This window comes from Clarias gariepinus, chromosome 9 (assembly GCF_024256425.1).
Source record: "Clarias gariepinus isolate MV-2021 ecotype Netherlands chromosome 9, CGAR_prim_01v2, whole genome shotgun sequence".
Taxonomy (NCBI): Eukaryota; Metazoa; Chordata; class Actinopteri; order Siluriformes; family Clariidae; genus Clarias; species Clarias gariepinus.
The window spans coordinates 16,323,618-16,349,089 of NC_071108.1; the positions used below are offsets into that span (position 1 = coordinate 16,323,618).

General features: G+C 38.1%; 2 protein-coding genes across 7 annotated transcripts; one reads left to right on the plus strand and one right to left on the minus strand.

Moving 5' to 3' along the window:
• Positions 1–377: 377 nt before the first annotated feature.
• On the plus strand, positions 378–13,697 carry tpd52l2a (tpd52 like 2a). Of its 5 annotated transcripts, none has more exons than XM_053503733.1 (10): positions 378–548; positions 1,172–1,263; positions 2,281–2,429; positions 2,630–2,689; positions 3,956–4,003; positions 10,041–10,142; positions 10,531–10,557; positions 12,231–12,272; positions 12,553–12,589; positions 12,710–13,697. In XM_053503733.1, exons 1-10 carry the CDS (start codon positions 530–532, stop codon positions 12,749–12,751), a joined length of 618 nt encoding a protein of 205 aa, XP_053359708.1. In that variant the 5' UTR covers positions 378–529; the 3' UTR covers positions 12,752–13,697. The 5 variants fall into 5 exon arrangements, with proteins under 5 accessions (XP_053359708.1, XP_053359709.1, XP_053359710.1 ...); XM_053503734.1 differs by having other exon boundaries at positions 12,234–12,272; XM_053503735.1 differs by lacking the exon at positions 10,531–10,557.
• Positions 13,698–13,958: 261 nt separating this feature from the next.
• dnajc5aa (DnaJ (Hsp40) homolog, subfamily C, member 5aa) lies at positions 13,959–25,123 on the minus strand. Of its 2 annotated transcripts, XM_053504611.1 has the most exons (6): positions 25,018–25,123; positions 19,097–19,225; positions 18,765–18,978; positions 18,247–18,418; positions 18,080–18,105; positions 16,203–16,342 (listed from the first exon to the last, which is right to left on the minus strand). In XM_053504611.1, the coding sequence occupies exons 2-5, from the start codon at positions 19,204–19,206 to the stop codon at positions 18,095–18,097; spliced, it is 507 nt and encodes a 168-aa protein (XP_053360586.1). In that variant the 5' UTR covers positions 19,207–19,225; positions 25,018–25,123; the 3' UTR covers positions 16,203–16,342; positions 18,080–18,094. The 2 variants fall into 2 exon arrangements, with proteins under 2 accessions (XP_053360585.1, XP_053360586.1); XM_053504610.1 differs by lacking the exon at positions 18,080–18,105 and having other exon boundaries at positions 13,959–16,342.
• Between the last annotated feature and the right edge of the window lie 349 nt (positions 25,124–25,472).

Sequence of the window (25,472 nt, forward strand, 5' to 3'; positions counted from 1 at the left end):
TAATTATTATTATTATAATTATTAATTGTTTTTTTATCATGCCAATGAAACCATTGTTGTACCTTAAATCATGAGCAGGACAGTCATACAGAAATAGAAGGGGAAAGAGAGAGAGAGATACACAAATATATACACACATGCGCAATCCTACTTAATTCTTTTCCTCATTATTTTTGTTTCACTACTGTTTCAATTTTAGACATACATTTTTTTATTTTATATATTTAATATTTAGATTTTTTGTAATTAATCCTTCATTATCATTACTTTCTTTTTTTTAATATTTGTCCTGCCAATAAAAATTTGCGTCATGAAGTTATTGAGAGAGAGATACAGAGCGAGAGAGAGAGAGAGAGAGAGAACGCGAGACAGACGTTGCCCCTGTTACGTCACTGTCGTGTTCCGGAAGTGGCAAGCTCGAGTTAATATCTCTACACGTCAACACACCGGTTACTAGCTGGACTTCTTATATAAAACAACTAAACCGGTTATAACGCGCTAAATATTTACACAACATTTACTAATCCAGATGGACGCAGGGGACAGAGGTAGGGTTTGTGAGACATTACTGTACACAGAGGCGGGGAGCAGGTGTGTTTCTGCGCGCTAGCCGGGTCGAAGCGGTTGGATTTAGGACACTGTTGAAATGTCTATATGTATATAGACATTAGTTTGGATATATAGTAGTTTTAATTAGTATATATATATATATATATATACTTAATATGTATATGTTATATATGTGTGTTTACATACAGTATATATATATATATATATATAAATGTTATCTATATATATGTTATCTATATATATATATATATATATATATATATATATATATATATACATATACACACAATGTGTGTGTGTGTGTGTGACAAAAAAACGTTTTCAAGAAGTTGGCCATCTTCTGTAACACTATTGCTTTGAAAACACGTCTAGCTAACTAAGTGATCCGTACCTTTTAACATCAATCCATTTATTTAGCTAAAATGTAATTTAATTTAATTTAACTAAAACTACTATATATCTAAACTATTTAACTGCCTTTTAGGTTAAGCATAAATACACAACCATGTGACGATCTGTTACGTGCAGAATGCTTTAGTGTCCTGGCCAGTTGTACATGATATGAGCCCTAACCCGTGTTTCTGGTTTGTTCTGTATGTAGGTTTTTCAAGTGAGGGTGGAGCAAGTGGAATAACTTTACCACCAGGCCTGACCCAGGAAGAAGGTTTGGAACTGGAAATGGAGCTTATTAAGGTACTGAACATCTCTAACCACGTTCTCTATACGTCTGATCTGGACTTTTTTTTTTCTTCCCAGTTATAGCTACTTAAAATATGGTCACAGCTAGTTTAGAGATCATGTAATAGTGTGAACATGTAAACTATAGAATAGGATTTTTTAACAAATACTAAGAATAGTAAAGTAATACAAAATAATTTACAGTCCTGGAAAAACTAAGGGAAATCCAGAATATGGAAGGTATTCTGTTGCCATAGGAATATAAAGCGAAGGCTTTTGACCTAGTGATTTTATAGATTTTCTGACTTCCACTAATTCAGACTCCTTTAAACATGTCACATTTAATGACCTTTAAATAATAGCAGACTTTCCATGTTTTATGGACAGTCCGGGAGCCTCTCGCATATTTATACTGTAGTGGCCACTTGATGCCTACATACCATACACAGTATCCTGGAAACTGACCACATCCACTAAGCAAATTAATAGCTTATTGTCTTTAGTGAACCTATTATTGTCAAATCTTGTGCTAAATAAAACCATCACATTTCTAAGTGGGCAGGGTCAATTTCCTGCATATTGTATAAGATTAGGGGCAACAGGGAGCTACTAACAATACAGGAGGCCCCTGGAACTTCAAGGAGACGTGGGATGACTGTTATTGTTGGACTTTCGACTGCTGCCATAAAGTGGTCACCACAGAGTACCATCCAATTCGCACACAACTTTGACACAGATTTTATGCTGGATGCCGTTCCTGATGCAACCCCCCAATTAGATCTGGGCTTGCGACCGGCACTGCATCCAGTGGCTGGGGTTTGGGCATCGGGTGAGAAATGAAACCACATGTTCTTCCGCATGGCAGGCGAGAAATCTACCACTGAGCCATCTATGCCCAGATGTGGGATGCCTGTAGTAGTAGTACTTTTGAATAAAAGTGCAAAAACTCTATACAGCAGTCGCAAAAAGTATATGCAGTGCATTTTGCTGTCTAACCGAAGAACATATTGTTTGGCATTTGATTTTCAACAGGTGGAGGATGAAATTCAGACACTGAGGCATGTTCTTTCGGCCAAAGAGAGACATGCTGCGGACATCAGGAGGAGGTTGGGCATAAGCCCTCTGTCTGAATTAAAAACCAACATCACCAAGGGCTGGCAAGACGTCCAGACGTCTAATGCGTAAGTCCTTGGAAGCTTACGTGTATCCCTATCACTTCTGGTGCTCCCTTTTCATCTCGTGCTTCACTCCTGTTATGCTGTTTAGCTGATTATAGAGAAGTTGATGGGTGGTTAACTGTGTAGATTTCTCCTTCCTTTTCCCTTATCCCTTTTGATAATAAATTTGTCTAAATCTCCTTTTCATTAATTTCTTCTTCTAGTTATATGAAAACTTCACAGACTTTTGGGGATTTGAATCAAAGAATTACATCATCTAACATGTGAGTTTTATTTCTCACATCCTTTTTCTGTCTTCTAAGTTTCTGGGTTTTTTGTGCTTTATTTGCTTGTCTATCTTTCGGTTTTCCTTCTAGTTTCAAAATCTTCTTTAACTGAAGCACTTGTGTGAAAGGAGGTAGTTATATTAAAGGTACAAATTTGAATTCTGATCGGAGACAGTAGAGTTAGTGACATCGTCCTCAACATTATTGCCAAGTATGTTTGCACAAGGAATTTGTATTGGTGACAGAAGCTTCCAGAGATGACAACAACATACACAATACACATAAAATAGAATAAGATTTTTGGGATCTATTTACACTGGAATTGTGTCCTAGTGTTGCCTGTCTTTCTTAGCTCTTCTCAGCACTTACACGTGTATCTAATAAGTCCTTTCAGTTATTTCGAAAAAACAAACCGCATACTTGAAACTTTCCCAAAATGATAAATGATACAAATTCTTTCCTCCTGTGGTGAGACGCCTCTTGGTGGTAAACAGAAACCTGTGCTGTTGCTTTATTTGGCAGATGGAACAATCTAAAATGTTTTAAATGAACCATAGTTCATTGTTTCTGTGCTTATCGTTTTTGTTTTATTTTAGAGAATTAAAACAAATAAGAAAAGCAACAGTGTTTATTTTAAATATTTGAAATTATTTGTTTTAATTTCAGTAAAAGTACTGACAAATGAACACAGGTCAAAATAAAAAACTATTCATGACAGCAAATGGCCAAGAAAAAGAAGTAAAACCTGTTTTAGAAGTCTGTCAACTTTGTATCTTCATGTTCATCATGAAGCACCATGGACTAGGCATCTACAGATATCTCTATTGTGCCCTGAAATCATGTAGTTTAGAGTATTTGTAAATACTTCAAATAAGATTAGATTAAATAATATTTTTAACTCTGTTAGAGATCTAAATAATTACCCCTAAAAGCATGTATTGTTGTAAATATTTAAATAGGTCAGCATTAAATATTTCTGATTTAAATTTTTTAAATATGCATTTCTGTTGTCATAGTATTTTGCCGTCAAACTTTCTCTGCACTAATATATGCTCATGCATGTCATTAATATCTTTCCTGTAAATTGAAAAGTTTATGTTCTAGAGCATCTAAAAAATTAGTGTCGTCTTAAATTTTTTTTTTCAAAAGTTTGTGAACCCGTTAACTAAACTTATGTATATTTAAACGTTTGTACATTATAAGGATCTTATCTCTTTCTGTCTTCCTGTGTGTGCGTGCATGCATGCTTGAATGTGTGTGTAGTTACCTTACAGCATCTGCTACTTTGGAAGACATAAGTCGTTCTGACGCGTGAGTAATTCATTTGCATTTTTTTTTTCAAAATTATTTTGTCATAAGTGTTAATGATTAACTTAATGAAGTTTTTTTTTCTATTATGCAAATAAAAATTGGTGGGTGGATGATTTTTTTTTCCTTTTAATAATTAGGACTTTGTTAATGTGCCTGTCTTTATGAGCAGTTGAGTTAAAACAAAAAGGATCTCAGCTCAGCTTTTTAATAAGACGTCTGTTATCATATCGGCCAAGAAGCAGTATTGGTGCTGATTTTATTATTCTTTTTTTTTCATGTCATACATATAATACAGAATATTTGTGTGTGCCAAAGAAGCTACTTTTGAACTTTATGCAACATAAAAATTGTGTGTGTGTGTGTATATATGTATGTATGTGTGTGTGTATATGTATATATATATATATATATATATATAATGTGTGTGTGTGTGTGTAGATAGATAGATAGATAGATAGATAGATAGATAGATAAATAGATTTCTGTGGCCTCCTAATCCTCAGGAACCCACTGGATTTGAGCTGTTCCTAATAGCACACCATGGGTCATACATAGCTTGTGTTGTATGTAACACATCCTAACCCCTCAGGACTGGTAGGAAACGCCTGACATGTGTCATGATGAACCAGCACGCTTTAGGAATGACGGGAATGGTTTTCAGAAATGACCGCCACACCCGTGCAAACTGGGAGTGGTGATGTTATAACTGCACAGAGCCTGAGCTCAGAGCCTAGTCAAGAAATGTACAGAAATATGAGCTGTAGTAGCATAGTTTACAATGATGTATTTAAGAAGGGGATACTACAAGATTGGATTGGCATTCAGCACACTTGGAGATTACATTCATTTGATGGTCTTATACCGGCGAGCTCACATTGTCTTCATTCCATGGCAGATAAACAGTTGATCTGAGGATCTAATAGAAACCATGCAATCCCCAAGTCATCTGGCCAGTAATAAATACCAGGCAGGCTTCTCTCTCAGGCATGCAGGCATCCCCTTCTTTTTGGTATCAGGATTGTTTGTCCTGTCTCAGTGAGCTGTTGAAAACAGAATAAAAACATAACACTCCATAGCTTAATTATAGGCCGCACAAAGCTAAGGAGACTAGGAAGCTAATGAGTAGTAGTAAAACAGATAGAGAAAAGGGGGACACGAGGTTGTGATGTACACTACTGGAGAAGAGAAAAGGGAGTGATGGTAATGTATTTGTATCATATGATCAGCCAGTGATGTATGTGTACATGCACAGAAAAGAATTCAGTTGATTCTCACCACAATGGCAGGTAGGAGTTGTGAATAACCAGCAAAACTGTAATAGTTTACCCTTTGTTTCTCCGACCACAGTAGTGTTATTGTGTAATAGTGTATTGTCGTCTCAAAATCACAAAACCATTGTGTAGTAACAGTCATTAAGAAGTGTGACTACCTCTGTATAACCAAAACCTGTTTGGCAGTTTGGTGTTCTGGAGCACTCAGGTAGTGTGTAGGTGTGTGTAGGTGTGTGTAGGTGTGTGTGTAGGTGTGTGTGTAGGTGTGTGTGTAGGTGTGTGTAGGTGTGTGTAGGTGTGTGTAGGTGTGTGTAGGTGTGTGTAGGTGTGTGTGTAGGTGTGTGTGTAGGTGTGTGTGTGTGTGTAGGTGTGTGTGTGTGTGTTGTAGGTGTGTGTGTTGTAGGTGTGTGTGTTGTAGGTGTGTGTGTGTAGGTGTGTGTGTGTGTGTGTGTGTGTGTGTGTAGGTGTGTGTAGGTGTGTGTGTAGGTGTGTGTGTAGGTGTGTGTGTAGGTGTGTGTGTAGGTGTGTGTGTAGGTGTAGGTGTAGGTGTGTGTGTAGGTGTGTGTAGGTGTAGGTGTGTGTGTGTGTGTGTGTGTGTGTGTGTAGGTGTTGGTGTGTGTGTGTGTGTGTAGGTGTACGTAGGTGTAGGTGTGTGTACGTAGGTGTAGGTGTGTGTACTTGGGTGTAGGTGTGTGTACGTAGGTGTAGGTGTGTGTACGTAGGTGTAGGTGTGTGTACTTGTGTGTAGGTGTGTGTACTTGTGTGTAGGTGTGTGTACGTAGGTGTAGGTGTGTGTACGTAGGTGTAGGTGTGTGTACGTAGGTGTAGGTGTGTGTGCGTGTAGGTGTGTGTGCGTGTAGGTGTGTGTGCGTGTAGGTGTGTGTGTATAGGTGTGTGTATAGGTGTGTGTGTGTGTCTCTCTCTCTCTGCGTGTAAGTGTGTGCGTGTAAGTGTGTGCGTGTGTGTGTGTGTAAGGGCTTTAGTGTCTGCTCAAATAGCTAGAGACCATGGAACTCCACAGACTGAGGCTTCTTTCACACTATATTTCCACTCTTTAATACAGTAGGTGGCAGCATGCACCTACAGTAGTGGGTGTGCGAGCCCCCAATAAACACAAAGAGAAGAATAGTACAATGACGTCAACCTTTGCACTATGCCAAATATATTTGATTAAAAAAAAAAAATGTCAGGAGCACCCTCTCGCTTGCCTTTCTACATTATCAGCTGTGGTTCAGCCTGTGCTGTAGCTCAAACAGAGATTTTGGAGGAGAAAGGTGCACTCATGATATCTCATTCTAAATTTTTTTTCTCTTATTTTTTTTTTGCTCAAGACCACCTTCTCAAATGAACTTGAGCACGGTACACTGATCCCTGTCTATGCACAGTACAGTGTATTTATATTACACAAGCATATGGGACTTTGCGGTGAAGTGTCCTGGGATCTGTCCCTTAGCATCCTCAATCAGAAACAGCTTCCAGAGTTGATACTGATACACTTGCTCTACTGTATGTACTGTAGGGTGTAAAGAGATTTTTGGTTTACTAAATTTAGCTGATGTAATATTCATCTTGTTTATGATTAAAAATAATAATAGTAATACTGCACTTTGCAATGATTACAAATTACTTAGTGTCAAAATTGACAAGTGTTTGAGGCATCTCTCTGATGAGATCAATAAAGTTTCTCACTCTAATCTTTTTGGGGGAAGAGCTTGGCATGAATGCTCAGTCCAGCAATGTTTTTCATGTCCAGGTGCTTTCCCATGAGAGCTTTTGCTTGTTTAAACCTGTATGTACGCACACGCGCACACACACACACACACACACACGTTTCTGGATAAGGTTCGACATCCGTGGTCTAAACTAAACATTATTAAAATACTTGCAATATGAATTAGGAAAAAGAAATCTAGAAACATCAACTAGCTACCCAAGGCTATGATTTTAATGGTAATATTAAATGATAACTAATGACAGACTTAGTTAGGAACTTCACAGTAGGAACTTGTACATTAAATGTTAAGACAGTAACGATGGGATCTTCTGTGTATGACTCAGAGCCAGAGGCTTGCAGCTGCTTCCACTTTTGAGGATGTCAGCAGTAGGAAATTTACCACCCAGTGACCCATAATGTCCCGTTTTTAAATAAAATTGCGCTATTTATTGCTTTAATAACCGGATCAGGAAATGTAGAAACTAATGTGTATGGATGAAGTGAAAGGGGGAGAGAAGATTGGCATGTGGTTTTTAGGTTAAGTTTATACAGGAGCTGCATGCACAGCTTTGTTGTGTTCAGAAGGAACAGGCCAGAGGACACCTAATAGGATTGAGAGCATACACAGGCTCAGTAGCTGTGATCACAGCAGAACAGAGAAAAGGACACAACCCAAAGGTGTTGAATAGGGGTTTCTTTCATCATTCTTGAGGTATTTGAAAGCTAATGTTCATCTGTGCTAAATATTAGTTTATTTAGTATTAGACTTGCCTCAGAACATGTGTTCATTGTCTTATACTGAGGCAGGTCTAATACCAAATCAACTGATATTTAGCAGATACTTAATAAAAGTGGTGGCACAGTGGCTTAGTGGCTAGAACTGTCGCCTAGCATCTCCAGGGTATGCATGGCATTTGCATGTTCTCACTGTGCTTGGTTTCCTCCCGGTACTCCGTTTTCCATCCACAGTCCAAAAACATGCAGATTTGCCTAATTGCCATTACCAAATTGCCCATATTGTGTAAATGAGCATGTAATTGTGTGTGTAAGCGTGCCCTGCAATGGATTGGCACCCCATCCTGGGGTGTACCCCACCTCGTGCCCCAAGTCTCCTGCGAAAGGCTCCAGGCCCCCCAGGAAACTGTATGCAGGATATAGCGGTATAGACAATGAGTGAGAAAATAATAATTTTTGTATTTTTCAACATTGTCTTTATTAATTGTTCAATGAAGTGTTGAAAATTTTTAGATACAGCACCCTCGACAATTATTGGCACCCCTGGTTAAGATGAGTTCTTAGCCTTCTAATAAATTAATTTCTTATTGCAGAAACATAATCTCATACTGAAAATTTCAGAAAAATCTAACCTTTAACTCGAGTGAATTTAAAAAAACACAAACATAATCCATTACTAAAAAAGAATTAAAAAAAATAATAAAATCACCTGTTTCATCATTATTGGCACTCCTAACAATTTCCATAAAATAAATGTAATTAAAGCATTTCTGTCATTTTAACTGTAGTTTTAAAAGTTGATCAAAGTATTCTGAAACTTTTAATTAACAATTCATGAACAATTCAACAATTCATGTCAAAAAAATATGACGTGACACAAGGGCCTATTTCTCTTATCCACTCTTCAACATGGGAAAGACAAGAGAACACCCCATTTAAGTAGGGCAGAAGTGTGTCAACCTTCATAAGTCAGGCAATGGCTACAAGAAAATAGCCACTCACTTAAACTTGCCCATACAATCAGAAGAATCATTAAGAAGTTTAAAACAACTGGAACAGTGAAGGCTGGACAAAGACCCAAGTTTATCTTGCCACCATGCACAGTGAGGAGGATGGTAAGAGAAGTTAAAAAAAACTACAAAGACTTTGCATCTTAGGGTCACAAAGTCTTTATAATAACCATCAGACACCATCATGCCAACAAGCTGTTTGGAAGGCTGTTTCTCTTCCAAAGGCCCTGAAAACCTTGTTAGAGTGCATGGCATCATGAACTCTTTAAAATACCAGGACATTTATATCAAAACCTGATGGCCTCTGTCAGAAATCTGAAGATGGGCCATCATTGGGTCTTTCAGCAGGATGCAAAACGGGGTGAAATCTACACAAACACAGTTCAGCAGACACAAAACCAAGCTCCTCTCATGAATTCACACACAAAAAATTATTATAAGCCTAATAACACAGCTTAACCGGCATTGCCAATAATTGTGGAGAGCGCTGTATATGTGATTTTAGATATATTTACAGTACTTGGCTATAAAATAAATAAATAATCGCAACCACCAACATTTCGTTTAGCCTTTTTTAGCTTTGCAGAGAGACAATTTTACAGAACACAATGTGGTGGCCAGTTCATGTGCAAAAATTATTTCTTATGCTCCAAAATCCACTGGAATGTGTCCTGGAATGTCCCCGTGCCACCAGGGGGAAAAAATCCATTGATCCGATGACCTGGTGAGGCAGTACATTCAGGTCATCAGCTGACTTCATTTCTTTGCCACATACAGTAGCATTTTGAGTCTAGACCTTACCTGTGGGGTTTATGCTGCTTAGCAAATTGAAGCCTTTTGTTCTGGTTTAAGTGGGTTTCCTATGACCTGACAGCTGTTTGGTCTCACTTTCGTTGCATTGTGTGTGTGTGGAAATGCCCTTTCTTTTACTATTCAGCATAGCTGTGATTTACGCGGTAATTGTTTTTCACCAAGATCTCTATTCATTGTTTTCCTGACCACATTTGTATCATAATGTTGATGTTTCAGCACTATGCTCCAGTAATTTCGAATCTCCTTAGTTGTTTCCTTTACCTGATGCAGGCCAATAATTTGACCCTTCTAAAAAGGTCACCTTTTTGGGGCCAATAAGGTCACATTCCAAACCTGACATTAATGCTAATTACACTATAGTCAAATGTCTCTGTCCCACCCCTAACCAGGACAACACAACAGGTGACAGCCATGGGTTGTGTTTTTTTTTTTTATTACTATAATTTAACCATGTTTCATGCAAGTAAATCAATGCTCCTCTTTTCTTTGTGCAGGTATAAGAAAACTCAGGAGACTCTGTCCCAGGCTGGTATGTTAACATCCTCTGCTTTCTCATCACTGGGTGATGCAATCAGAAGCAGACTGGTAGAGATAAGGTGAATATTTATCTTGTTTTTTTGTTCTTGTTTACCTTTTTTTTTTTACAAACATACAAACAGTACTGATTACAACAAAGTTGTTTAGTCAGTAGTCTGTAAAGTATCACAGTACAAACACAGTAGATTGATTATTACAATAAGTACTCCCTCTACAAGTGAAGTTGATCTTAAATTTTTATGATGCTTATGTAAGCATAATCACTTTGTACTCGCACTGATATATTTCATACGGTCCCATACCCCACTAACACACACACACACTTGACCTATACAAAAAACGGCTTTATTAAAAAAGTGTTGGCTTTGTTTCTAGTGTTGCTTTTGAACAAGTCCTTTGTCCATGATTGTATTTTTCCCCCCTTCAATGCTTCATTGGGATGCTCAGGGCTTTGACTTACACGCCCCCATCAGGGTAAGAATTACTGACCAATGACAGTTGACTGCTCTTTCTTTTTCCTTTTACATTCCACACAGTTCAATTAAGTTTTAGTTTTATTGCGTTTATACCTATGGTCAGAATCAAAAAATTATTAAAATAAGGTTGAAAATGTGAAGAAATGCGTATAAATCATAATTATCAGTTAAATGAAACTGAATTTTCTCAGGACCATGGTACTGTAATGTTCGCTGCACTAGATGCTGTTGTGATAACAATGTGTAACCACCCTGAAGTTGATTATTTTCCAACGGGAAAAATTGTTGTTTTTTTTTGGTTTATTTGTTATACTTTAATTCGAGCACAGCAATTTGCTTATAAAATTCAGCAAATTTTTGTGTATTAAAGATTTTTTTTTTAACCATTTATACATTGCGTAGTCAGAAAAAGTTGCACACATGCAAATCAATCTTTCGACTGCCCTTATGTTTGTGGAAATGATTTCTCATCATTACAATGCAGCTTCATCAAGCGTTTGAGTGATCTCTGATCAGTCCTAAAAAATTTTTGGCCACATTTCCTTCATGAAGGTTCAGGTTAAAGGTTTAGCATTATCCTTCCAGGTTTTAATGACGCATTGTACAATTCTTTTCCCAGTTTTTGAAACAGTCACTTTTTTTCAGTTTAATTACATTTAATGTAATCAAATGAAGTTAATTTCTATTATCATTCATAAACAGTTTTTTAGGGTACTAACACTAAAATGTAACTTGACGTGTGTTATTAACATGTCCCCAGTCCAGTATACACTGTTCAGCCATAACAATGATCATCAATTATATAGCAGTAAACTGGTGACAGGAACATGGACACGGAAGCCTTATTTACAGTATGCCTGTGGGGAGCAAAGGCCAGCCCGTCCGGTCCGATCCCACAGAAAACACTAATGTAGCACAACTAATGTAACACAAAAAGTCAATGTTGACCATGATAGAAAGGCACCAGAATGCCCAGTGCATCACAGCCCGTCACACACAGGGCCAACATGTAAACAGGGCAATTTCACCCCAGTTTCACCCAGATTTCAATCCTATCAAGCACACATTCAATACACCGGACAAACACAGAGCAACCCACACCACCCAAACGATCTGCTACCAACGTCCTGGTGCTAGACACCATAGCACACCCTTTAGAGGTCTTGTGGAGTCATGACCTGAGGGGCCAGAGCTGCTCCAGCAGCACAGACAGCACCTACACAATACTGGGCTTAATGTTTTATATTGTAATGTTATGGCTGATGTACATGTTATAAACTGCAGACACCGTTCAAAAATATTACATAAATGTATCACTATAGAAAGCTCCAACATAGCAAAGATTATGCTTTTTCTTTGTTTTTTAATCTGTTTATCATTACATTTAAAATATGTAAGCATCCACTGTGCAAGATGTTACCATAGAAACAATAAGTCATTAAAAGGAGCATGCTGTTGTAGAAATTTTTTCAAAATTTAAGTTTAACTTACTGTAATAGCACTGCGGTACAATATTGAATGTTTCCTAATCTCTTGTTGCATTCTCTCTCTTTCGCTCTCTCTCTCTCTCTCACACACACACACACACACACACACACACACACATTTGGCTAACATTCTCTGCTTGCTCTAATGCTTCTGCTTCTGTGTTCTCACTGCTGTCTGAAACAGCAGCTCCTCCATGCGCCACTCCTTAAGTATGCCCACTATGAGGTAACGTACCAGGTACACCTGACTCCCTCTTCCCCGACTCCTCTTTTTCCTATTTTATTTTTATATATATATTCCACTTGTTGCCATGTCACTGGAAAAACAAGGGTTGTGTTAACTTCTGCACACTGTTTAGTGCTTTCCTCACGTGTGTATGTGGGCATTGCTGTTTATCTTTTTGTCTGTAAATACAAACGTATTTTCTTGGTATTCTGGGTTTCATATTTAAATTTCATACCAACTAAAGATTTGCTTTCATCTTGTTTTTTTTTTTACTTTCTAGGAATTCACCAGCATTTAAAAACATGGAGGACAAAATGGTAAGCATAAAATCCACTTCTAATGTAATACATGGAAGAGGAAGATAAAAATAATCTTTAAGTTGACAGGTTGCAACAAAAATAAATAAATAATTATTAAAACCCCTTTGTCTTACCAAGTCCAAGCCAGCTGAAGGGAGCACAAAAGGTGACGATGCATAACCGACAGCAAGCACAGATTCATCACCAAAACTGACCTCTGTGACCCAAACTACCCCAAGTCCTTTGCTGAAAGCCAAGAGATGTCAAACAAAACCTTTAATTTAATACTGCTGAACAATACTAATGCTGTAAAAGTCTACATCTCTGCTGCTTGCTTTTAAAGGAGAAACCTTAAATGGCAAAAAAAAAAAAAAAAACTGACAGTGTGTGAGTGTGTGAAAGCATGACGCACATGACTTCAACTACTGTTTTATGTTTCCAATGTGTGAAAGGGTTTTAAGAAAGCCATCTGTTCTGACATTACTACTGATAGAATTTGCCTGTTTCCATGCATATACACTCCGACACACTGTGGATTAACTAAAACCGCTTCCCTGGCAGGACATGTGCATCCTGTTACATAAGATTAATGAGAATGTGACAGACTGCTAACTACATCCCTTATAACTCAGGGCAAAGGGTGCTAGCGCTTCGACTTTAATGTGAAGAATGTAACTAATGCATCATAAATTGCTTTATGGAATATAAGATTAATTTAAATAACGTGTTTGGGGGTTAAATTAAACACTGTTTCTCCATATTGGTATTTGGTTAATTATGCAAGTAAATTAAATTAAAATTTTTTTTGGTGTGACTGTGGTAACAGGAAATATTTAGAAAAACTTAACATTAATAAACGAGTTTGTTTGCCTGGTTGTTCTGAAGTTAATACTTGGGATGCGCTTATGGTGGACACAGTTATCGTGGTAAGGGAGTAAAACCAAAATATGAAATGCGCTGGGTGGTGTCTGATTTGTCTGAATAAATTATGCAAAGGTATTGACTTTACCCTGAGACTGTTACTTTTATCCCATACACAAATCTCCAAACTAATGTGTGGCTTGGGATTTGGTATTATTTATCATTAACACTGTTACACAATAAATAAATCTAGAGGTGAAAAACACATGGTCGTGCTGGTGATTTGTTTTTGGCGCATCTTCATTTAATAATTTGGAGCTCCTTGACATACCTGTTTCATTCTTTTGAAAGGTTTTGGTTCGCTTTGGGATCATGCTTTATTAATTATCATCAACTTTTGTGGACATGTAGTTAAATTCAAGTCAATTGCAAAATTAATATAGCTTTTTACAAACTTAATTTAATGCATTGTTACTTCAAGCGTTTCTGTTTTCGATTAAAATGCCATGTAATCAAAGAAGAAGCATTTGAAATGTTCATAAACATTTATTTTTACACCAGCAAATTAGAGAAATGTATGTTTTCTTTTGGACAGACAATAACCATGCTACAACATAAAGGTCTATATTTATAACTCCATTAATCTGTGTATGTACATGAGACCTTGACCATTTAACTAGGAGTAGCATAGTTTTACAGCCACATCCAAATAACATACGTCTGAAACAAGGACAGTCTTTAAAAACATGACAAAATAAGGTCATAAATAAAATAGAAAAACAACAGATTACCATTTCACTATAATTACACATATTTTAAGGAACTGTGTCCTGCCCATAATATTCCATTGTAGTATTTAAGTTACACATGTTGCATTTTTCCACCATTGTAATGTAGAACCCATAATGGGCAAACCAGTGTAGATTTGTGAATGGGGAAGGAAAATGCACAGGAAAGGACCAAAGATGCAAACAACCATCAAAAGCAATCAAGAGCAGGGACACACAAGAGGGGAGGGATTGTGAGAGAGAGAGAGAGAGAAAGAGAGATACAGAGAACGTGTCAGACACAAAATATCCACTGCAGAGAACTGTGCTCAAAAGCTCAGCGTGAATGACGATGAAATGGTTTCTAGCCTTTAAAATCCGAAGAAGTAGAAGTGAACAAGGCTGGTCATGTGGTAAGAGCAATGCAACATAAGGCTGTAGACTGCACCATTGGCAGGTGTTAATGGTGCAAAAATATGTAAATGGGATGCAGAAATGATACCCAGCTTGGCACTGGTATGGATGTTCAGGGAGACGTGCAGATGTATGGCATCTTTGAATGGCTGTGTTACTTTAGTCTGTACAAATCTAAAACACCAAGGAGATTTACACAGAACAAAATGTAAACACCTATACTCAGGACTGATTCTGAATGTAAAATGTACAGGGTGATTCAAAATAAAGTTTTTCTTAAAATTTCTTTTTAGTCTACAAATCATTTTTAGGTGAAATTACTACCGAATTGAGTAAGGAGTAAGGAAGAAATGGTACTGGCTATATACTGTAATAACAATCTCCTTCTGTGAATGTGTGTTAATGTTTTGTAATCACCCTGTTCATTTGATAAAAAAATTAAACAAATAAATTATAAGCAATAAAACAATGGAATAAATATGAGCTAACAATTACAAAGTGAAAATACGCAAAATGTACAAATGCACAGGGTGTATATGTAATGGATATCACTATATCTAATGTTTTCTTTCCTCTTTCCACACACACCGGGATGAACATTCTAAATTGATGGAAACGGGTGTGTTTCAATTGTAAATCCAGTAAAACATGAGTACATTACCAAGGTAAAGTGAGCTAAATAATGCGACTGACGCTTAGAATCAAAATATACTACGAAGATGAGATCCCGATAACCTGATCAGGCTGCGACATACACCAACATCCACACTGCATGACTTCTGATTAACGACTGATACATAATTGTTTTTCCTTTATTCTTTTATACACTATTTTAAAATCCTGAATTCCTTAAGAAAATCAGTTTTGGAGAAAGGTGTTTGGCAGCATCTTGTGCATCAGTTGATTCTTATAGACTCAAATGACTGAGGAGGAACCTGATGCTAAAAACAAGGACTGCATTTGGTTTTTAGGTTTAGGCATAAAACAACAAAGTTCAGACTGCTGAAACAGACTGAATAGTATATTACATACAAGAGCCTAAAACATGACTTAATTTCTTGCCCCCCAGAAGTGCAATGACAAGAATGAAACCATGCAATGCTGGGGGGAGGCGGGGCACATTATTAAATGTGGCTTTTTTTAAAGACACATGCATACATCAGTTCAACAAGAATATCCATCATAAACTACTAAAATGTGAGAAAAGCAATGCACACTCAAAGACCTACTTGCTTTAACTTTAATTACCGCCTGGGGAACCGTGCAAGCTACAGGACAGCAAACAAATCTGGCTGGAGAAAAGGCTGATGGAAAGGCAAGTCTGAAAGTCAAAGGCCAAAAAGACCAAGTACAACAAGAGAGAAAATATCTTCTGTTCTTTTTGTCACTAAACTCCTTATTTCAAGCTACACTGAGGTGAATGTATGCCACTCCGGAAGAATGGTGATGGCGGTGGATATGAGAAATGGGTGGGAATGGCGGAAAGAGCACGTGTTCCACTCTCGCTGGCTTTTCTCCCTGCCAATGGTGGCTTTTTCTTTTAAGTTGTTGGAGTTGCTCCTCTGCTCGTTCCTCGGACTCGGGGGTGGGAGAAGAATGGCAGCTGGAGAGAGCTGGGATTAGTTGAAGCCGGTGTCGGTCCGGTAGGTGGTGTGGTGGCCATCGGATGTTAGCTGGGTGGTCTCTGTGGCTGACGGTTGCAGGACAATGGGCTCACCTCCACCAGCCTCTGTTTAACCACAAAGAGAACATTTACAATAGCAAAGATTTTTTGACTTGGGCCTTCCAAGAGCAATAGAAAAGCATTTGTGCTATTGTCCAGAGATCATGAGCTGCCACAGAATTCTGAAGATGCCACAGCCCTCGATAGACGGAAATCCAAGAGAGCAAAATGACACATGCTCTCTGGGTAGATTATGGCACACTTTCTCTCCCCTATCAATTAGAGCGAAACTAGAAACTAGAAGCACAGAAGAGGGTGGACAGCGCTTTCCTCAGTGTTATGCCACCCCATGACATAGCATGTGCGGCAATTTAAAAAGATGTAGTCGTCTGGCTTAAAGGAAGTATGCTCTATCCCTAACCCCTTAGCATATTTTGCATGATAAGGGAGAGCTGGCTGGTGAGCGGAAGTGAGGGGAAATGGGAAAAAAAAGGGGGGGGAAATGGGGAGAAATAATGGAAGGGGAATGTGAAAACAAATTTGTGATGTGTGTTACTTCATCATCAACCTCACTGTTGAATTTTGTAAAGAGTAACAGTTCATGCTTGAAGTAAAATGTTCTGCAGCAGAAACAGTTAAAATAATACAGACTTGCTTCATATTCCATACTAATAATAACACTCTTCAAAAGAATTTACAAAAAACACTAACTTACTATGTTACTAAACACATTGTTCATTTAATGGAGATAAATATGCAGAGGGGTGACAAATTAAAGGAAAAAACAACATTAAGTGTTTTCATTGTCAGTGACAAGTGTACACAACAGTTATAGTGCATCAGAGTATAGACTCTACATGTCTCTGGACCTGAAGAGAGGGATAAAAAGCATTTTCCCAAAAGATATTCCCTCTGTTGGTGTTTTGTTGTTGAAGATGTGGTGAGGAACAGCGTTGTCTAACACACTGCCCCAAAATCTCTCACAGATGTTCAATTGAATTGAGGCCATAGCATATGATTTACATCATTTTCTTCCTCATCAAACCATTCTAGAACTCCTCATACCCTGGGAACGTAGGTCTTATCATCCTAAAAGCAACCCCTCTAGCCTGGAAAAAAAAACTTTTACCCTTTCAAACCGACAAGCCATAAAATCCATGGTGGAAAAATAATAAATTTGTCACTTCTCTGTATATTTGTTTTTCTTAAATATATTCAGGACATTTTTTCGTCCCTTTCATTGTATGGCACTCATTACAAACTGTAAACAACTTGAGCAACTATGAAAGGGTTAAAAAACAATTTGTTAATTGCAGTGTGACGAATGAAGAAAGCGTGACTAACTGCATGCAAAAAAAATCTGCCCTAAAGCACATGACTTGTTAAGGCGTAATGTAACCCGTGTGCATGTCGAGAGACCGGGAAGCTGATCGCATTAATTTGCACCAATGTCATTTCTAAAGCTTTTGCTTCAGTTGTCTATATTATGCACATATCCAAAATATGATGTGGCTTTTTTTAACATCTTGAAATCTACATTAGGTTTCTTTTTAAAATTACACAGGATCCTAGATATTTTGAAAGGGTTGCTGCTGTTGCATTCATACTGTTTCAAAAATGAAAGAGAAGATCCTGCAGAATAATTAAACTGGTCATCACAATGATCTACAACTGGTATAAAGCACCACATATAACACAATATCATTATAGTTTTCTATGAACATATCCCACTATTTATAATGCAAGCATCTTGATTAAAAAGGGAAAAAAAAGAAAGAAAAGGAAACCTGATAGAAAACTCACTCATGCTGTGTTCATTTAGCCACGATCTGTTCAGATGTAAGAGTTTTAACATAAACAAGACATTTGATTACAGACACGACAACACCATGGGTGATTACAGAAAAGACTTTAAACAGACTACAAAATTGGAATTTGTCCAGAGCGCAAGTTACAGTGTAGCATCTAACCTCTCTCGTCAGACTGCAGCTGAGCCTCCAGGTCTTCGGGAGAGACGTAGAACTCTTGGTCGGGTCTCTCTGGTGGCCGTGGTTTACACTTCCCACAGCAGCAGTTACAGCAACAACACAGACAGCAGCAGAAATAGCAGCCCGTAGCCAAGCCGCAGAACACAAAGAGCGCCTGCAGAGGGAGACAGAATGCACAGTAAAACAGAGGAGGCTCAAAGGAGACATGGAAGCAAATGATATCTTCAGTAAGTATATAATATATAAAATAAGATGGTAACGTACATATTTTTATGGCAAAGGAGTAAAACAATTAATAAGCTACCCAAACATCCTGCTTTAGTGTTTATGTTAAATAACAGAAAATTCAGATTTTATTCTTTTTTTTATCTTAAACACAAATGTTTTCACTGGATAGCAAAAACAAAAGAACTGATCTCGCCATTCACATACTTTTGAAAGATATTGTACGTAAAACTCAAGCTTTTTCTTATGCTATTTCTTATGATGTATTGTCTGACCTTGGCCCACCAGCTGGACAGGACAAAGTAAGTGTTGACATTCTCCTCTCCAAACTGCTCGGCTACGTAGAGCCCTAGGGAGCCGTACTTGTCATAAATGTTGCGCTTGGTAGGGTCGTTCAGGATGGCATGAGCGTTGTTGATCTCTTTAAACTTGTCCGCTGCCTCAGGATTGTCTGGGTTCTTGTCAGGGTGGTATTTCAGGGCTAGTTTCCTGTGAGAAAGAGGTTGACAGTCACAAGTATTAGCTAATTAATTACTAGCACTATGGGGGTGAAGAGTGATACTGTGGTTTATACTATTTTATAAAAAATAAAAAAATTCTTTCTCACCTGTAAGACTTCTTGATGTCATCATTAGTGGCCAGTTTGTCGACACCCAGCACATGATAGAGGGACTCTCCAGAGGTGGAGAGGGTGCGCTGTCTCTGCTGCTCAGTCATGGCAACTTACGCTCTTAATCTGCAAGACAAGAAAGCTGCATAATAACTTTATGTCAATTGTTTAAATGTCATGTCTTGTTTAGGAAATATTTTCCAATCTCTGTCAAACTCCTGTGCCGCGGTCTATTCCAGTAGGTGCTGGTTAAACCCATGAATTCAAAGGAAGAGGCAGCAGCAGCAAAAAGCTTACAAAATAAAAAAAGGATCTGAGGTATATGCAATCGGTTTTGTTTTAGCTGTGGTATATTTTAAGCAACTCAAACTCAATTTTAGACCTTTTAACTCTCAGAAGTTTACCTAAACAGCTGAATCAATTCTGAATAAAAAAATAGCAAATCTACCAACAAATTGGTTACATCACACAACTTTAGTACTGTTTCTGTGAAGAATATTCTTTCAGAATTAACCCAAAGTACGCAACAAACTACATTTAGGAATTCAAAACCTGCATAGTGCTAGCCTGCCAACATCTTCAAGCCTTCCTGCTACTAACTGGTGTTCATTAAAAAGAAGCATAATTGCATTACTGTTAGCAAGCCAAAATACTTCATTAGAAATGAAAACAAAGATCAGCACCATATACAGTATATGTACCATATTAAGCCTACTCAATACACACATGGCTGTTTTTTTAAAAGAAGAACTAAGATTTAAAACTTTTTTTCCAGTCTGTTTCCATAACAATACTGTAACTTAGCACCTGAATTAGCACATGTTCGACAATGCAGCCCCGCTAGGACAGGTGTAGTGATGCCACAGCGCATCAGAATTACACTCCAACATTTTTGTCTTCAGGTGAGGAGAAAAAAATATTTCACAATCTGGTAAAAAAAATCATGAACATTTCTGTGAGCTTTTAACAATGAATACAGCTGTGTTGATATCTAATGTTAAAAAAAGAGGTTTACATTTGAGGTGGTGAAAAGTTGCCATTCCTATATGATACAGATGGCATGCTCTAAACTATTCACACATTTTTTCAGGCAGCACAGAAACATATTTACTAGAAGCAACACATTGTTTAAAAAGAACAATAATGGCAGATGACACACCACAGTCACTAGCTGTTCTTCTGAATGTATGGATTCTTGGCTTTCAGAATTTAATTAGTAATGGGGAGTTGGATATGAGCCATGCTGCATTCGAACAGTGTCATTCTAAAGTTAAGGACTGTAGTAACACGACTAACATCTGATGAGGACATCAAATCAGTAATTATAAAATCATGATACAGAATTGCCATACAACTCACGTTAGCACCTATATCAACATTGTACTGGGTTGTGGCAACATTGTATTGGATTGTGGTAACATTATACTGGGTTCTCCCTAGTGATTTACAAAGCAGGGTCTGTGTTGACACCTTAGGATGTTTTTACATTGGAACCTCAGAATTGTTTCCAAGACCATAAAGTATTTTGATCAGTAAGAACACTATCATTCCATGCTCAGTAACCGTGCTTGAGTTCGCTTGAAGATGTTGTCTCAGGCATAGTGTACAGTGTACTCGGGCTTGGATCAAATCAGACACAGAAGCCACACATACCTCAGCATGGAAGTAGACGTGGCATCATCAGTGCCGCCTGTCTCCTCCGAAACCTGTGTGCACGTAGCATGCGCCAATCTCATTCTCTGACCTACACAGCTCGAGCACGAGGCTAGAGAACCTCACTTTTTTCCCGAAATATCAACATTTTAGGCACAGCATTGTTCTTTTTTTCTTTTGTGTTTAATGGTCGGTCACAAACCAAAAAGGTGCCACCTGCTGTATTAGAGAATGTCGAACAATACAAGGGAGCAACCATTTCTGGGTGCGGTACAAATTAATGGTGCCTAAAGTGAGGATTCCCTTAGATGAGAAAATAAAATGGAACAAAGATAAACTGCTATTTTTATTTCTTTTTTCCCTAAATTCCCTAAATTAGTCGTGTCCAATTCCTCTCTGTCACTAGGGGGCTCCCACATTAAGGCTACTACTACCCCTTCAGTCAGGAGGGTCGAAGACTATCACGTGTTTCCTTGCTCAGGCACAATTGGGTGCGGCGTAACACACTCTGAGGACAGCGCTATCCTCTCCTGCCACTTGCACGAGCTCACAGATTGATTGGCTGTAGAGCCGTGATTAATGTAGGAGGTACTACGTACCTCTCATCCCTCCCCTCTGAGAGAGCTCGGCCAATCAGCGTTCTCTTGGCCCCGGCTGCGAGAGGTTACAGCATCACCTGGGAATCAAACTCGTGATCTCCGGATGATAGGGCGAGCACTTTACCACTGCGCCACTCAGAGGCCCAAAAAAAAAGTGCTATGTTCGTCAAAAAAATAAAAAAAATAAATAAATAAATAATATCCTGTCACTGTACCATCAAGGTATTGTTTTATAACTTTAAGCTTTATAACACACACCGTGCCAGCTCTGCCTCAGGGAACATCAGTGGTAAACAGAATGGAGTGATTTCACGCTTAAGCCACTCACACATGATTATAATCTGCCTCACGCTCTACACTGTGAGAGACAGGAGTGTTTTTAACGATTTAATTTTTCCACCACTATGAAGACTTGGTATAAAATGTGTGATGTGTATAAAAATTCAATGCGTATAGCATTAATAAAGGACAATTACAAAGTTTCCCTGTCCTGTACACAAAACTTCATTACAAAACTTCACTGAACACTAAAACAAATTTTTTTTTTTATAAAAATAAGAATATATTATGAATAGATACAGTACAAATGAAAAAGTAAAAAGCAATTTGTATTGGGATTTAACAATGGGGGATAATGCCTAAATTTGCACCACTCTAAATTAGGCACTTTGATGGAGTTGTTATGAACAATGTTGAAGTATAATTTATTAACAGGTTTACAGTATTATGGTAACAGCTTCTCTTCCCATGTGCACTTATCTTTAATACATAACAGAACAAAAAAAAATCTATTAGAATCGGAATGCAGAGAATTAATCAGTTCATTATTGATTTTGATTTATTAATTCATAGAACACTGACAAAAGTTTTGAAATGGAGCACAATATTAGAATATATCTGTTGCTATGTATATGATAACACTTTGGTTTTTTAATTTATCCCAGAGTATCATCTCTCATAATCACTACTGAAGAAATTTATTTTATGGTTATCTTCTAAAAAGAAGCTTACTATAAAATGTTCAGTCCCACTTAAGAGAACTGTTTGTAATATTTTTTTCACCAGAGTTTTGGGAATTTGATGAGGGCACATAACAGATACCTCAAACAGCTTATCAATCCAACACCAACCACACAATGCAGTTATCTAACCTTTCCCTAATCTATATGAAGAAAAAATAACAGGAAGCTGCGACGTTGCAAATCAAGAGTAATGTGATAACACAGACAATCTGTCCCCTTTTCTGTCACAGATGGACAAAGACAGCTACTGCTGATGGTTTTACTGAAATAAATCCTAAAGCCAACCAGCTACTATATCTACAGATAAAAACTTTTAGCTTTGGTTTGCATAATAAAAATCATGAACAATTCAACAGAACAATTTTTCCAACTGGCATTTCTGAGAGTTCTTGTTTACATAAGCCAAGCTCTGCAAACAGTGTAGGCTGCTAAAGCTGGAACAAATCTGCATGTTGTCTTTTAAAAGCTCCTTTTTGTAAGCAACATTTCCGATGAAGGAGCCACAGCTTCCAGCTTCAATATAATGCACATCAGTGGGAGATTTAAACACTAAAGCCACTTACTTTAATTAGAGGTTTAAACAGAGTACTGATCAATACGGAATTAAATTTGGCAAAAGGTTCTTTTCCTTCTCTGGTCATGATAAAATCGTATATATTCATCACCTGTGCCCACTCTCAGTATATTCAGCAGTTTTTATGAAAGATCAGTTGGAAATGTCAGGGTGCGGCACAGTATGTGCTTTAGCGCACTGTCACTTGTCCCATAGGATTCAAAGTGTAAGAAGTTGGATTTACAGAATTAAAGACACTTTTAATCAAAGACCTCAGTTCATCAATTCAATATCACTCAGTCAGGTATTTAGACTTGGTTACTTGGTGGTCTTGCAAAAACAATAGGAATCTATTTAAATGTGTTCAACAACAATGATTTATTAAAATAAATAATTAAAATTGATAGACTGTGTGGAGTCCAAAAGGCCTCTGTGTGCTGTTTTCTCCTGCCTGCCTACAAATCCGAACGCTGAAAAACCATTACGATAACATGACCTCACCGACCCCTGTTGAGAAAAACCACCCATGATTCATCTGCTGATTCACCATTTTCTCATCAGCTGCTCAGATAATGTAGACTTTCACTAAACAAACAGCAAATAAAAATCCTGCCTAGACTGAAACCGGAAGCAAAGTGCACTAGTGAAAGGTTGTGGCACTACAGGTTTTTTTTTTTTTTCAGTACATAACCTACTTTTGTAAGATGTAGGTGAACCAAGACTATAATAAAGCACCCTGTTACATCTATTTGAGATTATGGTTTGCAATGAGTATGATGGTTCTAGAGTACGGTTTATAATATGAGAATTGGTGGTTTTGAGCCTCATCGTACCAGTGCAAAGCTGAAGAATCTTCTTTTTTATCTCTTGCCTTGGCTCATCAGTTTTATCAGAAATAAATGGAATATTTCACCAAACCATTTCATTCCAAGTGTAAATTATATGACATCATAGGGAAAGAATGGGTTCAATAAACCATCCAAGTTTGTTGCTCATTTAAGGAGCTAGGAATTTTAACTGTCCTTGAGAAGTCTATTTTCCAGATTTATACGATGCCTGCTATTTGCATGTTTGCCGTGGCTTGGGCTCATTTCCAACTAGCACAAGGGGTTCTAGTGCTTGTCCAGTGAGCACTCTTCCGCTGACTCTCCTGTTTCAGCTGGTTTACTCAGCACTGCCAGCCTCTGACAGATGCAGCGCAACGCCTGATCGTGAGGACACACAAGCCTGGGAATAAATCCTTGACAGTCGGGTTTAAAAACCTGCACTGCATCCAAGACTAATTATTAATATGTGCAAAAATGTTCCCATACTCTGTTTAGTGCATTTTAACGAAATAAGAATGTGTGGAGGAGGTGTGATCATCTAACAGACATACATGATCATACTGCACATTTAGCACACCGCATTGTAGGAAAACTCAGGAGATATGTCATGTCTCCTGTAAATTAAAACACGACTGCTGCAACAATTTCTCTTATAAACATCACCAAGTAGATCATAGTATATTCATGTATGTGCATGACAATCCTCTGTGTCCGAGAGGCACGCAAAGGGTACTACCAAACCTTAATGACATCATTTCGGATTAAGGATTACAGATGTCCCGTTTTAGGTGAAATCTGAAGATAGAAAATAGTCACTGCGCAGTTTAAACTACGCTTTCTGCATTTATCCTGCTACCCTGCATTGATGAGGAGGAGAATCGGCCTCACCATTCATTAGACACGGACAAGTGAGCGCTGCTGGTGGAATCACGACCAGTGATTGTGTGCTTAAAATAATATAAGAGTAAAAGACAGTATTCCTGGATTATGAGAACTGCCTTCAATTTGACATTTTATAACGGATTAATTTCACGATGATAATCACAATCGCTAATCTCCATCTTGCTAGTCACTGCATCATAGGAGCACAGTACCCTGGCTAGCAGCGCGCTCCATAGCATCCATATTGGTTAGCCTGTTAGCTCGAGCTCCCACTGCACGGGATTCTGCAACGTTATACAGCTGAACACTGGAGAACCAACACACCGGTAACAACGCTGCGTTTTCGTGTATATGAAGCGCTTTAGAAAGGAAGGGGAGTTACCTTTTCGTTGGCGTCGTCAAGCTGCGTCTCGGAGTGACTTCAGTGCAGTAACGGTGCTGTTAAATCCGTGCTCGCATCCCCGTGTGCCGCGCGCGCCGACGTGAACGCTCGAATGCAGCACCAGCAGTCTCTCGCTCGGCTCCGCCCACCAACAAGCGTGCGCGTGCCCGCTAAACTACAGCGCTGTTCGCTTGTATATTACATTATACTATAAGTTCTATAAGAAATAGGACGCCATGTACAATTAAGATGTAGCGTACATTCCAAGGCGCTAGTTTTTTTTTTCCCACAAAGCACTCCAAAACACCAGTTAACTGGTCGGTGTTTAAAATCTGTGGTGTGGCTTTCTCCCACCAAAACCAGGGTGTGCCACTCGACCCAGATCAGTACTAAACATGGTCCTAGAAAAATAATCACTGATCCCAAAATGTTCCAAGTTCAAATGGGTAAAACCG